This window comes from Solenopsis invicta, chromosome 7, assembly GCF_016802725.1.
Source record: "Solenopsis invicta isolate M01_SB chromosome 7, UNIL_Sinv_3.0, whole genome shotgun sequence".
Lineage (NCBI taxonomy): Eukaryota > Metazoa > Arthropoda > Insecta > Hymenoptera > Formicidae > Solenopsis > Solenopsis invicta.
Window position 1 is genome coordinate 11076712 of NC_052670.1, and position 14380 is coordinate 11091091.

Here is a 14380-nt window from a genome sequence, read left to right on the forward strand (position 1 = left end):
ATGCATGCATCTTGAACTGGAATTTTATTGTTCTTTAAATTCGAAATTGAAAAATATTTTGTAAAAACAAAATGGGTAATTTTATTTGAGGATTTTTTTTAAACATTTACAGTTTTTATTACTATTAAAAAAGAAATTAGTTGATTGAAATACAGTTCATAACAATTTTATTAAAATTGGACAATCTCTCTCTCTCTCTCTCTCTCTCTCTCTTTCTCTCTCTCTCTGTTAATTATGATTTTCTTTCAAGAGCAAAATGCGCGCTATAGCTTGCCGTCGTTATCCCGTTCTAATTCATGGACGGTAATAGCGCACAATTTGCAAACAATTTGCAGGAATTACACGGCAATTCCGACGCGTGGCGCGGTACCGGTGCCGTATCGATCAATCATCTCCGAAAAAAATAAACGCGCCACGTTGTCGTGGTACGGATTTTCACGTTGCCGGGATGTTAGAGCTGTGAAAAAAGAGTGATTTACTATTATTAAAGAATAACTGAGCATCTTATTAAAGGTGTAGTAAAAGGGTTAGTAATAGCAGAGATATATATCGCGTGTAGCGCTGAAATTTATGCACGAGTTAATTGAATGCACCAAGTAAAAAGATTGAAATATAGGTGCTATGGTTCAGGCAAGCTCAATGAGTTACTCTCAGCAGTAAAAGAGAAAGCTTTTTTTTGTGCGGAAGACAATCCGTTACGAAAAAGCTGGTCCCCGCGTACCTGGGAAAATAATGTAACCGTAGGAAATTGTCGTATTAGTAAGAAATGCAGTCTCATCTCGCAAATGAAGAAACTGCCGTGCATTTGCGCACATTGCACGGGATTCCAAAGTTTTCAACGATATAATCTGTATATGGATACTTTTTTTTTTTTATAAACGATTCTTCCGTTCTCGCCTCACTTCTTGTATGTTTAATAGCCGCCCCTACGCTCATCGCCCAATGGGTCTACACTCGTAGTGCATTAGCAGTAATGAGCTACGTACGAATTGCTCTGGTGTGCGTGCATACATACATAATGTATACACATACATAATGAAATTTCGCGCGGAATATTGCAAAAGTTTTTGGTGGACAGTCACATGGACGACGCGACGACGGTACGGTTAGACGTGTACGACTAACTTCCACTCCCTCGAGACGTTGCATTATTATACGCCATTTATTCTCTGAAGCCGCGGTTCTTCCATTATTGCGTTTCGCGCGGAGAGAGAGAGAGAGAGAGAGAGAGAGAGAGAGAGAGAAACAAAAATCATACAAAGCGAACGGGGAGTACAGAGTTTTAATGGTAAACGCTCGAAAGTTTCAAAAGTAGGGTGAACTTTCTGGTAATAATGATAAGTGAGATAGAGTAGGAATTTATAAGCTTACACTGAGAAGAGAGCGCGAACGCGCGTAGAGAGAGCGAATGCAAGTCTGATTGTGATATCTCGCACAAAGATCTCAGTATTTAAAGAAATATTGAAGGAGATGCTTTCCGCACGATAATCGGTTTACGCTTGCCATCGAGAGAGAGAAAGGGGACCCGTCCGCAATGCTGCGCATCTGAATTTTCTACTTATGCGGCGGAGTTATTATCTGTCTCTCCCGAGACGCGCCTTTTAAGGAAAATAAGAATATGCACTTCGTGAGCGGCGGCGACGCCACAACGGAGAAAAATCTTACGGGAATGCGTCGCTTTGCAGGTCTTTTCACGCGTGGGGATATTTCTCTTTTTGTTTCTCACGAAACGACAGATGAAACACATTCTCGCGATCGTCTCGTTGAAATCATTGATGGTGTCACGAAGGCGACGAGAAGAAGCTTCTTCGCGCAGAGGCAATCCTTTATTGACGCGAACTTCTTACGAAGAGGAAAGCGGGGAATCGGGTGTTGCGTATCGCCCCCGCCGTGCCTCGGTTGACTTTCCTCACAATAAGGATATTGTTCTCGCGCCATTCCCCCGGGGTGTAGAGTGAAGTGCGTGCAGTTTTGGCGAACGCGCGGAGTTGATACAAAGCGGCCTGCGAGCGAAATCTCTCGCGGTAAGGACTCGAAAACGCAACCGCTTGGCACTCGTCTCACGTATCCGCGTCGCCGCCGCGCCGCGCGTCTCGCAATTTCTCATTCCGGGGCTGCGATTTTCCGCGCCTTCCACTCTCGGCTTTCTGCCGCTTTTCAGCTTTCCTCCGTGTTTCCCCTCCCACGCGACGGGACGCGACGCAAGTCAGACGGAGGAAAGAAACTGTGTCTACGGAACCGGTAATGGAAGAGGGGTTCATGCGCGGTCGAAAGCGACGACAACGACTTCGGAGCCGATGAGTCCGAAGTTTATCGGAAATTCCATTTCGGTCGTGTAAAGTTTCCTACCTCCGGCGTTTTGTGCGCCGTCTGGTATCTCTCCCCGTCTTCCTCCATCCGCTTCGCCCTTTCCGGCTGTTATTATTCTTCGCTCACCCCTTTCGCGCCTTCATTAGTCTTATCGCCTCCTGCGACACTGTCTGTGCGCTGTTAGACGCGATTAACGCGTGCCTGTGTACGTGTAAAATCTATTGTAGGGAAAGGATGAGAAAAAGAAGGGCAAAGTTTAAGCAACATACGAAATGAGAAACTTGTAATTTTATTTTCTCGTTTACGCGAATTGTACATCAGGAAAGGATTTGAGCGAAATCACTACCGATGCATATTGGACAACATATATTGATTGGAAGTAGATAATTATATACGGTTTATAATCCCTTTGTAATGCTTTGTGATTAAGGTTAATATTGTACCATGATTGAAATTTAATAATGAATTATTTAGTATTACGTTGCATTGGATTTTAGTTATATTCCGGTAATTGACATATTTGTGTGCGATATCTTTTATAAATGTTTATCTTTTATAAACCTCTATTAAGTGGACAATTTGTCCCTTTTCACACGAAACTTTTGCTTTCCATAATTATATTCATGAAAAATCACTTTTATATCTAAATTTTCATATTTTCGATACATCTTATTAAAGTATAATATTCCGCAGAAACTCGTAGGAGAATATTCTTAGTTGTGTATAATATATGCAAGACTTTGCTCGATCATTACCGCAAAATCTCTCCCGAGAGTTTAGTTCGAACTTTCCCCGCGGCAAGAAGTAAACCGAAAAAATTTACCAGACCGCGTTTGAATTTTAATAGTAAAAAGGTCGACTTTTTTGATCCCTCATTGTAAAAATAAGATTGCTGAGTTTTAGTGGCTTAGCATTTTTATTTAACTTTCTTAAGAGAAAGCGAAAAGCATTTTCATACAGTTGATATTTCACGGCGCTGTTTAACAAAAAAAAAAGTTTTCTGAATTGCATTTCAGAGTATTTATGATAAAGTTTACGACGCGGCATCGGTTTTATATATTTCGTATAATTCCTAGTAAGTTTGCACTAATATAGAAGTATCGGTAAATCGATGTTTCTAGAACTATAAACGCGTAACAAAAGTTATATGGATGACTTTTGTTCTCGTGATCCAAAGGAGGATTGAACTGCGCGCTCCAGCTTATTAAATTCAGATGCGGGGATTAAATTAACTCGCTGTCGGAGCTCGCTACCTTTCGTTACTTGAACAACTCTATCTTTATTTGTGTCGAGATCGTGATACCGCGCTGCTTCCGCACTACCGTGCGGAACAACAATGAACAAAGCGTGTAACTTTCAGATAACTTTGTCGGCCTGCGTTCGAACGTAATCCACTTGCCAAGGCTCCGTAGAAATCTTAGGAGAAGTCAAGTTAACGAAGTTTACGGGGAGTTGAGCGTTATTCGGTACGGCATCTTCTGTCGCAGTTATCCGCGTTTCGATTTGTCCATAATGTTTGCACCTTCGACAGCGCTGACGCTTCGTTGCTGGATTACGATGGCGCTTCGCGGCAAACGTGAATTGATTACATGGTAATCTTATGTCGACGCATAATATTGTTTTAATCTTTATTATGCATTACTTGTAACGACGATTATTATGAATGCGTAAATACGTTTGCCTTGAAGAATTGCTAAAATTGGATTGTCGAATAATTCTGCAAAGTCTATGTTATTTTGTATCTAAGGCCTAATGTAACAAAAAAAATCACGTTTTATTTTTATTACTTACTATCATAGATGTGTACTGAAAATTTGTGTAATAGATATATACAAATTAACGAAAGTGTATGCATTTATTTGTGTTAATCTATTATTAATTTTTTAACAGTTTTTTTTGTGCAAAAGTTGATGTCTTTTTATCTTGCGTTTTTACGACTTTACGATTTTAATTGTTGAAATTTAATATCATTTTACTTATTGTATTTTAAGAATACTATTTGAATGGATCATTTGAATGGATTTAACGGACTGTCAGAATGCATAAGCGTCATGGAAATGAGAGAATTACGAGAGAAAAGGAATAATCTATCTAAATCTTCTGATTTTCGTTTCTGCTATTTCTGTCGAGGAACGTTCTGCAATATCGATCCGATCACTGATTAGCATCAAACGAGCGAAATACGAATAAAGTGGTATTGAAATATATGAAAGTTTTATTAACAAGCACCATTTTAGGTAATAATAATAACAAAGTGATTTTTTTTTCATTTTCCATTAACCTTTAAAAAAGGCTTGCATTTTATTTCTGAACTTGAGATAAAATGTAAATTGAAATTTTATTAATGAATCGATTTTGAAACAGAGAGAGAAAGAGAGAACAAATGGAGCAAGTTTGTGAGCCGTTAGTGTATCGCGACACAGGCCTCCACTGATACCGTGAATCTCGATAGTTTTGTAGACAATGCGTTCTTGGCAACTTTGTGACTCCCCAGTGAATATGCGCTCGTCAGTTTTGCATCTATATGAGTATCTGCATAATCTATACTAGCTAGCGCAACACGTACGTGTATGTTTGCTGTGTCGGAGAGGTCGTTGGCAGACTCAGGTGTGCCGATAACTCATTTCACAGGTCAAGCCGTGATACTATATATATTTTTCTTCCGATAACTCTCACAATTCCATTTATGCGAAAGGCGTCGTTCGTGTTTCGTTACGTTATTCTAAGAGATTTATCGGTTTACGAGAAAATTTAGTCGCAGTTATTGAAACTTGAACTTCAAGGTAGGAAGAAAGCTATTTGATATTTTGACCCGATGTTTGATGTTTTTACTGACAATATCATAATTTATTATTATGTTCTTCTGATATACAAAGATTATAAAATACTAACAATAATAGAAAATTAAAGAGTGTATGCACTTATCATATTTATGTTAAAATAACACGTTTAATATTAAAAGAATTTTACATTTGACGAATTTTTTTTTATGAAAAAGTGTTTGGTTAATATAATTTCACAATAAATGTTTTTTTAATACAGTACCGGCCAAAATTATATCACCTTTTGATTATTTTTGAGTATAACTTATTTGAAAAGGTATGAATCTTTATTAAATTATAATATATTTTGATGATATGTAATATTTTGATGATAAGTATAATTTACGTAAATAATAATTTTTTATTAAATAATGAAAACAGCAACGCGTGAAAAATTATTTTTATTTGAAATTTCCAAAATATGTAAAATTTTAATCATAATTAATTTTTAGTCATAACAAATATAAATAATGTGGAATATTAAATTTAACTGCTAAAACTAGGTTATGATGGTAAAATCAATGATTGTGACACGAAAAACAAAAAAGCACAAAAGTGCAACTATAAAAATAATTAATAAAAAATTCGAAGATCATAGTATATGTTGTCAAATCTCATTACATTTTATATACAAAATATATCTTTCATTAAGTGTTTACTATAAAATTTTGAGTGCATTTGATACACTTCAATAAAAGTTATGCTCCAAAAATCGAAAGGTGATATAATTTTGGCCGGTACTGTATATTAAAGTGACTTTTTTTACATCTATAGTCTATTTAACCAGGAACATATTTTTTTTTTATTTTAACAAAAGTGAGAAGGAGCGTTAGTGTATGCATTAGTTACATAGATTTAAAGAAATTTTTAATTATATTGTTATTAAATTTAGATAAATTTGTAGTGACATTAAAAGTATTTTTACTATTCGAGTAAGTCATTGATCGAAATTGATATGTAAATATTACAATTTTAAAGATTATTTATTAAAATTATTTGGAACATTAATGTGAAATAAATAAAACCGTTAATAACCTATTATAGGAGGTCATTTTTAAAATTTTGTTACTTGTCAGTTTTAATACTTTCGATTCTTTTTGTCGAGGGATTGACGTAATCGGGACAGAGAACTAATTAAAACTATGTCGTCACATTCATTGGATAGTCGTTGGGATGGAATTAGATAGGATTATCGGAGCAAGCGTCGCTTCTAAATCTTTCTCGACTGAAACTCGGTTGAGCCGAGTACTTGTAATTTGCATGCAAGCAGAAAAGTATAGTTGGTGAATGGTAAGGGCGGCTTCGAAGTGCGGGTCGAAGTGCAAGGGGTCGATGAGGGTGAATTGCTCTCATAATAAGTCGTTGAAAGTCATTGAAATAACTCCCCCATCTTTTGCATGACGTTCTTTAAAGAACGGGGTGATGGATGCCAAGTCATTTGAAAAGTCGGCGTACGTGTGCACATTTGAGATCCGTCTCTTAATCCTTTACCTGTCGTACCTCCTACAAATTACTCGCGACTCTTATTTATGGATTATTGGAGCTGTATTTGGTTTATGTATATCTTATTCGGTTTATATGTTGCTTGTTTATATGTTGCTTGTCGTTTAATATATTTGAATAATGGATGAAATGCGGCGTGTTAAACGGAACAGTTAGAACTTTGGGAATAGTGGAAATTATTAATACAGTAAACACATGAATATGTAAGTTTCACAAATCCTTTACCATGCAAATTGTCCTCAGGGTTTCACTCTGAGCGAATTCATCGTAATTTGTTACAGTTTATCCGGGCGAGAAAAAGATGATCATGTTTTTATTTTGACATTTACTTAGAATAGTCCAGGGTGTATACTGTTAAGACTATATAGTCTTAAGATTTATAATAAAAAATATAAACATGAATTTTTAAATATTTTTATACCAATTAATGGTTTTTTTTTAGGTAATCACCGAAATTTTTAATATATTCTTGTATATTACGTTCAATTATGTGATTATGAGTTTCATGAACAATTGTCCAAACATTAAATTAATATATAATATAATTAAACAATTTATAAATTTTATTATTTTATTATACTGTATTAATTATCGAATTTTGGAAAATAAAATCAAAGATTTTATCATAGATGAATATCAAAACCTAGAATTTCAAGAAAAATAATAAAGCAATATTTTAAAATTCGTAATTTTTGCGAGATTCGTACATGTATTTGAATATGATATTTTTCATCTATCGCATGTTAAAAATTCATGATGCGATGATAAATGATTTTGCTATATTGAAGGAATACTTTTATTAAAATCCTTTGAAATGTAACCCGTAGTGCGCCATTTGATATTCGAATATTTGAAACAAATATTTTAATTGAAAAGATACACTGTACAAATGCAATGCTTTTATCGAAATTAGAATTATTTTTATTCCAGCCGTTATGCTGTTTGACTACATTCATCTGTTTCTCATTTCTTTTCCATTAAAATAATATTCAACACGTGCTTTAGAAATGCGCGTTAACGGAATCGTTATGGGTTTCTTCATAGAGGAGTATTTTTCTATCAGAACTGTTGTTATTTTAGTTTCCGTGCTGTTTGGCGACATGCGCTCTCGAAACATCGCGCATATAAGGTGCATTCTTAAAGGTACACGGACATGATGTTTCACGCGTGCGAATTTTTTTGTTGCGGATATTGAATCGTTGCCAGTGTTTTGCGCCCGCTTTATCCAGCTGTGCTCTCTAACTTGCCATTACAGTTTGGATTGTTTCCAACTGATGCCTCGCGTACAGCGTGAATTTCGACGTAGCGTTTTTGTTTCAACGGATGTACGGGAAGGTTGTGGGGTTATACACAATGTTATACGGTGGCATAAGATTTAAAGAGATATGAAAAGAAAATAGTAATCCGAGTGCTGCTATTTGTGATACTTCTCACTTAACACTTTATGTCATTTTTGAGTGAAGTGTTGACTTAGTCCATATATCTACGTGTTAAGGAAGAAGTATCACGTACAAATAGTAGCATTAATATTTCGTGATATTAATGCTCTTCACTGCTTAGCCATTCGATGCACCTCGATGCTTTTAAGGCGCAAAAATATCTTCGTGAATCAAAGCAATTTGCAAAGTTGTTTTTGTCCATCATAAGCGATTCAGAAAATTTGAATCTACTGTGTGCTCTTAAAAATATCAATTGTATTTCTATAAATATGTATCATATAATTATATATCGTTTTGTACAAGTAGAGAGTTTTGATAACGGCAGAATTTTCATTTCAACATCGGATTCAGCGCAAAGAAAATCTCAAACATACATATTTACATAAAATTTTTAAACAAGTTTTTGTAACACAGTGTGATTAGTTTGCAAACTAAGAATTAGAGTTGCTCTCGCGATTTCAGTGTCACAAGTACTCGCTATGATTTCCGTTTTCGTGGAATTCTAAAAAGCAATAATTATATGCGTCTACAGTAACGTACTCTCACCACCGTCGTTTGCCTGCTTAATGTTGCAGTCACCAAGCTACGGGAGCACTGGGATGAAACAAACTCAAAAGTCATGCAAAGGAAGACGCAATTGGACATGATGCTGGGAGACAGTCAGCGATATGAGGCGAAGAGAAACGAGGTGGAAGTCTGGCTAGCACGAATGGAAACTAGACTCGAGCGAATGCGAGCCGTGGGACACACCGCCGACGTACTCGAGGCGCAGCTCAGGGAACAAAAGGTACATCGAACACTCTTTCTGTCTTCTCGCGAGTAACCGCGTTAGCTTTTCGAGTCGGTTAGTTTTTAGTGCCGCGCGTGAGAAGTGTCTTTAGCGAATGGTGAGAGAATGAAAAAGACTGGAAAAAAAAAGATTAATACGATAATGCCTCTGCCTATTTGACATGTTCTCGGTGTTGAAAATGTCGAGTGATCTTTGGACGTGAAGTGTTTAATGGAGATTGAGAAATTGTTTGAATTAAAAACCATTAAGTGCCGTCGGATTATTTGATTTGTGTTAAAATATTATTGCACGTGAAAATTTGTAAAGGTAGCTCATTTATTTACTTTGCTGTTAGCGTGGAAACTCATCACGACTTTTATTTGAGTTCGCTCTTTTCTCTTACTATTATTTGACTTTTCAAAAAAGTTTTATATCATTTGACATTATGACGCTATTTTATTATATCGGTCTCTCGATTCTGTTTCTTATCAATTTAAACGCGAGAGTGATTAAGTGGAAGTCCATGAATTTCACAACGAGCTCTCTGCACTGAAAAGGACCCAAACCGAGGGCAGAAACGTACTTGCAATTCAATCGTTCCTTATGCGATAATATTTAATTACTGTTTGAACAATTCCAATAAACTTAGCTTCGCAATCGTTGTGGCTCTTATTTTTCAATTTGTTTATATTTAATTCACTATCTCAGCGTTTATTTGTTTTTTTTATTTTAATTTCAATTTAATAACTTATTTATGTTTTAAAAAGTATAAATTGTAAACAACATTTTATCGCTTTTAGTCATGTTGTACTTAGTTTGTAGAAAATTTTCAATTTTAGCCTTGTGAAGACATTCTGTCTTTACGCGACGTGGCTTACTTTTACGGCAGAATGTTTCGGCGGCGCATTTTTCCTCTCGTGTACCAGGAATGTACTGATATTGAACGAGATATATCTGCTGACCAGTATCATTATGTTATATGATGTCAGAAAAGTCGATGAAGCCTTCTTCGGATCTAGACAGAATAACATTCAATATTATAAAAATTTTTTTTATCGTACCATAAGTTTATTATGCCATGGAAATTTATTAGGGTAACTCTGATATTTACTCCGCACGAGAATTTACGCCGCAGTAGTCAGACGAAATATAATAGAAGGAGTGAAGGTAATTTGCTCGCGATCCCTCTGTTATGCGTCATTATGTTATACAATATTAGTATTGTGTTATATTTCAGTTTTTTTTTACTGTTAATATTAGCGAAACCAACATCGTGAGTTAAATTAATTTGTCAATATTGTGAGTAGCGCAGCGATGTATTACAAGCTACGTAAAATGACTCTCTCTCTCTCTCTCTCTCTCTCTCTCTCTCTCTCTCTCTCTCTGTGTATGTAGTGTTAAAGGTTAAGTGGTTATTTGGTGATACATGTAGGGTATAGTGATGGATAAACTATGTCAAAATACAAATGCTTAGCTATTGTAGTCTTTGTTTAGTTTGATTATCCCATTTAGATGGCTGGATATATTCCATCTCTTTTAATATGACAAAACCGTTGTAACGGTTTCTAAAAGTTTTTTTTTTCAAAAAAAAATATAAAAAATAAATATTTCGTTTTCTTAATATTTTCCTAGTAGTAGATAATATAATATACAATTTTTATTGGTACTTTATTTCTCTCAAACGTAACAAATAATAATTGATAAATTAAGTTTTCGGTAGATACGGCATATATGTATATACCGGAGTTTATCCTATGTGTGATTAATGCTTATCGCAAACGTTGATGTATAAGAGGTTTAAAAGTGCAAGATTCTTTTGTGTTATTACGTAATATACTTACGCGCAAGCACATTGAACGTGTATTATACAAAGAAGGATGAAATGTTTTCTAAAGCACAAACTTTTCTCATTTGTTAACAAAATGAAAGGAGGCGAACATTTTAGAATCCATCAGCTTGGTAATAAGCTCTTTCTAGTAATCTCTTCTTCTTTGCATACACAAGAATATAACGCGTTTGAAAAATGGTCGTAGAGAGAGTACAGAGTTTGCAACATCTCAATCAACGAAATTTCAGCCAGCGAAGCGCGTTACACGCGAGGAGCTGTGTTTAGATTTAAAAGAGTCAAATGAGACGGAATTATTAATGGAATAATTTTTTCCGAAGTAGTGTGCCTTCACGTTTTTAAGTGTAAGGCATTTAATGTATGTTTCTTTCGAACTTCTTTTGCATGTGTCTTGAATAGATTCTGAGATAAAATTGTTCAACGTAATTATTCTGTTTTCAACGATGTGATAGAACAATCGGATAATATTCTGTTTATCTCTATAATTTTTATAATATTTTACGAACATTTCTTGCAATTTTCCTTACGCGTATTTGCTAAAAAAAAAAAATTGTTACTTATATTGAGGTTTTTATTTCGATGCACTTTGCAAGTCTGATCGGGACCAATCAGTGCCGACAGATATCCAAAGAAAAGTTGCATCGTACGGTATATCGGTGTAAAACTTTTAGCCGAAGCTCTCTTCGAAGGTTTAACTTCGCCGACTTATCGAGGTTCGAGTGCAAAAGAGGCATGGCTTCTTCTAACTCGATACGAAGCCGGAGTTAGATAAGTTTCCTTTTTTTTTGCCGCTGGCCCACCGTCTTCGATTTCACAATTTTGTATCTTTTCTTTTCTTCACAGTCGTTTCACGCGGAGCTGCATCAGTACAAACATCACATCGAACTTTTTAATCAGCTCACTCAGAAGCTGATAGCGGTTTATCAGCAGGACGACACGACACGAGTGAAGAAAATGACGGAAACGATCAACCAGAGATACAACAATCTTAATACAAGGTGAATATAATAATTTCTTCTTCTACGATAACTTCTCGCAGTATCTTTAAGCATTTTTTTACGACTTAGTTTTTACTCACATTAATCTCTCGAAATAAATTAAGTGGAGTTAATTATAGACTTTAAATTACAATTCAATTGTTGATTCCAAATATTCGATAATGAATTTAATGAACAAAGTTTTGATATTTATTTATGATTAGTTTTAAAGCGTATTTTTTTTTTTTTTGAACTAGAGCTATTAGAATCTAAACGAAGAAATATATAAAAAACGTAGAAAAAGATATCTTATTTGATTAATTTACTGCAACTTTTATTTTTACTTTAATAAATTTAATGTGACTTTACCAAGATATTTTATATTGAAAATTATTAAGTCATTAGAAACAATTGTGAATTATTTATAGATTGATACAATTTTTTGATCAATGAAAGAGATCGATTTTCCTCGAGCGTGCCAATAAAGAAATCGTAATCGAGAGAAAATGCGCGTCTTCTGGAACAGTTTATAGAGCAAGTATGACGCGTTTGCTTTAGGGCTTCCATTTGCGTCTATAGCGTCTCGAGTTAAGAAACTTTACTTCGAATCAAACCGTAGATTACGGATGTAATACTGTATCGACCGATCCGTTTCCAGCATCATCAATCGGGGGAAACTGCTGCACTCCGCGATGAACTCGCTCCACAACTTCGACCGGTCGCTAGACAAGTTCTTGGCCTGGTTGAGTGAAGCGGAGTCTTCGATGGAGGGACTGGAAGCGGAAGCCGATCGACTGGGTGGACGACGAGACCAGGGCGCGCTCAGACGACCGCAACATCAGCTTAAGGTAAGATTGTCACGTTCACGCAAATTTCGCGACAAGTTCCGACACGGTAACTTGGTAACGTAAGTGTTATGACCTGATGCAACACTGCCGAAAATTGTAAGATGAAAGAACGCTCGCGTTTTTTGAATTGCTCGAACTGGATAGCTTTCGTAATACGATCAATACGTAATACTGCTTTCCTTATAATGCATACACTTCTTATGACAGGGTATTTAAATCCAAATATTTATTTGTAAGAGCGTTGCAATTAGTAGGTTTGTTTATTGTACCTCTGATAACAGCGATTACATGGATAAATACGTTTTAAGAGGATCTTTATTAGCGTTTCAACAGATAGAGTCGCGTGTACGCTCGCGTGTTGCGCTAAAAGGAACGTCATGAAATATCACTAAATTAAATGACTGAATAATAGAACTTTAAAAATCGACTGAATAATAAATCTTTAAATTGATTCTCCGCTGCAACTCGTACATTAGCAAAATAACGTTCAAACCAAAATAACTTGGATACTCACAGTTCATTAATTTATATATTTATTATCTTGTTTGTTCACACGTTGCTATTTCACTGAAAAGCAAAATTTAGTTAAGTTTTTGTTTTTTTTTCTTAAAGAAAAATAAAAAGTTTTGTATTAAAACGATTGAATATCAAAATAATGAGATACATATATTACGAATAATTTCATGGACATTTGAAAACATCGAATTTTTTTTTCATTACTCGATAATACTTTTATTTATTATGCAGTTTAAATCTATTTTACTGCGCATATGATATATCCGGTACAATTAAAATCAAATGATATGTCGAAACGATGTGCTTCGACAAGTAGAAGATAAAAAAATTTTTTTATTACGCGTTACAATATATGAATTGACAAGCAGTTAAACGTGATTCGATCGAGACACGGTCGTCATGTGACACGAGTGTCCGTCACGTCGACTTATGTCCTCTCTACATTGCGCATCTTTTACGACACAGCCGGTTTTGCGGCTTCGACCGATTGCCATAAAAGAATATCGGAAGTGTCATGCAGCCGCGGCGTATCGACGTATCCATTAAAAAGAAGAAGTTTGATATCGAGTATCGATATAATGCGGTGACGGGCCATCAGTTCTTACGCGCGTAATGTGTTTTCCGCTTTATATACGATTTCCAGAGCGTGAAGATTTAAATTCTCATACGCGCTACGTGGGCGCGCGCGCGCGCGCGGTTGTTTTTCGTGGCGTTGACGCATCCGGTAAATTTCTCGCCGCAACTGGCAGCCATTGCATTCACGTGCTGTGATTTAGTTACCCTGTAATTTTGCATTTGAATCGCTTGCTTTTCACGCGAGCTCCGATGTTTTTTGCCGGCACGTTACCGATTTTTTCACGGCCGTTGAGCGTTTCATTAATTTGCAAGCGATCATTCCCTTCGTTCATCGCGGCAAACATAAAACAGGGAGATGCAATGCTCGTAGAGAATAGGGAATAAATTTACCGCGATTGCAGCACTTATTGAATTGGCGGGAAAAAATTTTTTTATTATCACGTTACTACACGTAGCTTTACGAATTTTTTTTACGTAAAACACGATTAAAAGGTCCTAATGTAAAATTATCGCTGTTTATAAACGATGAATCGTGCGGCAGAGTTGAAATCGAATTAGATACACAAATAGAAAATGAGTAATAATGATTACTGTGCGTTGAACACATTTTAATGAGACTGCATAATTACGCGCCGTGTATGCGCGGTATTCAAGAGAATTGCTTGCAAAATTACTGCCGACGAATTGGATCGCGCCCGTGGATTTCAACTGACGTTTTACTACATGCGGGACCAGTAGTCATATTTCTCCGCGTATCTCATTGTGAAATTGATC

The 14380-nt window shown here is 35.7% G+C and overlaps 1 protein-coding gene across 11 annotated transcripts in view; it reads left to right on the plus strand.

Annotated features, from left to right (window-relative positions):
- LOC105202434 (dystrophin, isoforms A/C/F/G/H) overlaps window positions 1-14380 on the plus strand; it is a 508516-nt gene that overhangs the window by 180688 nt on the left and 313448 nt on the right. For all 11 annotated transcript variants that reach the window (XM_039451747.1, XM_039451745.1, XM_039451744.1 and 8 more), the window contains 3 exons: window positions 8650-8861; window positions 11533-11687; window positions 12325-12514. In XM_039451747.1, the coding sequence (XP_039307681.1) occupies window positions 8650-8861; window positions 11533-11687; window positions 12325-12514 (557 nt within the window). The remainder of the gene's footprint in view (window positions 1-8649; window positions 8862-11532; window positions 11688-12324; window positions 12515-14380) is intronic.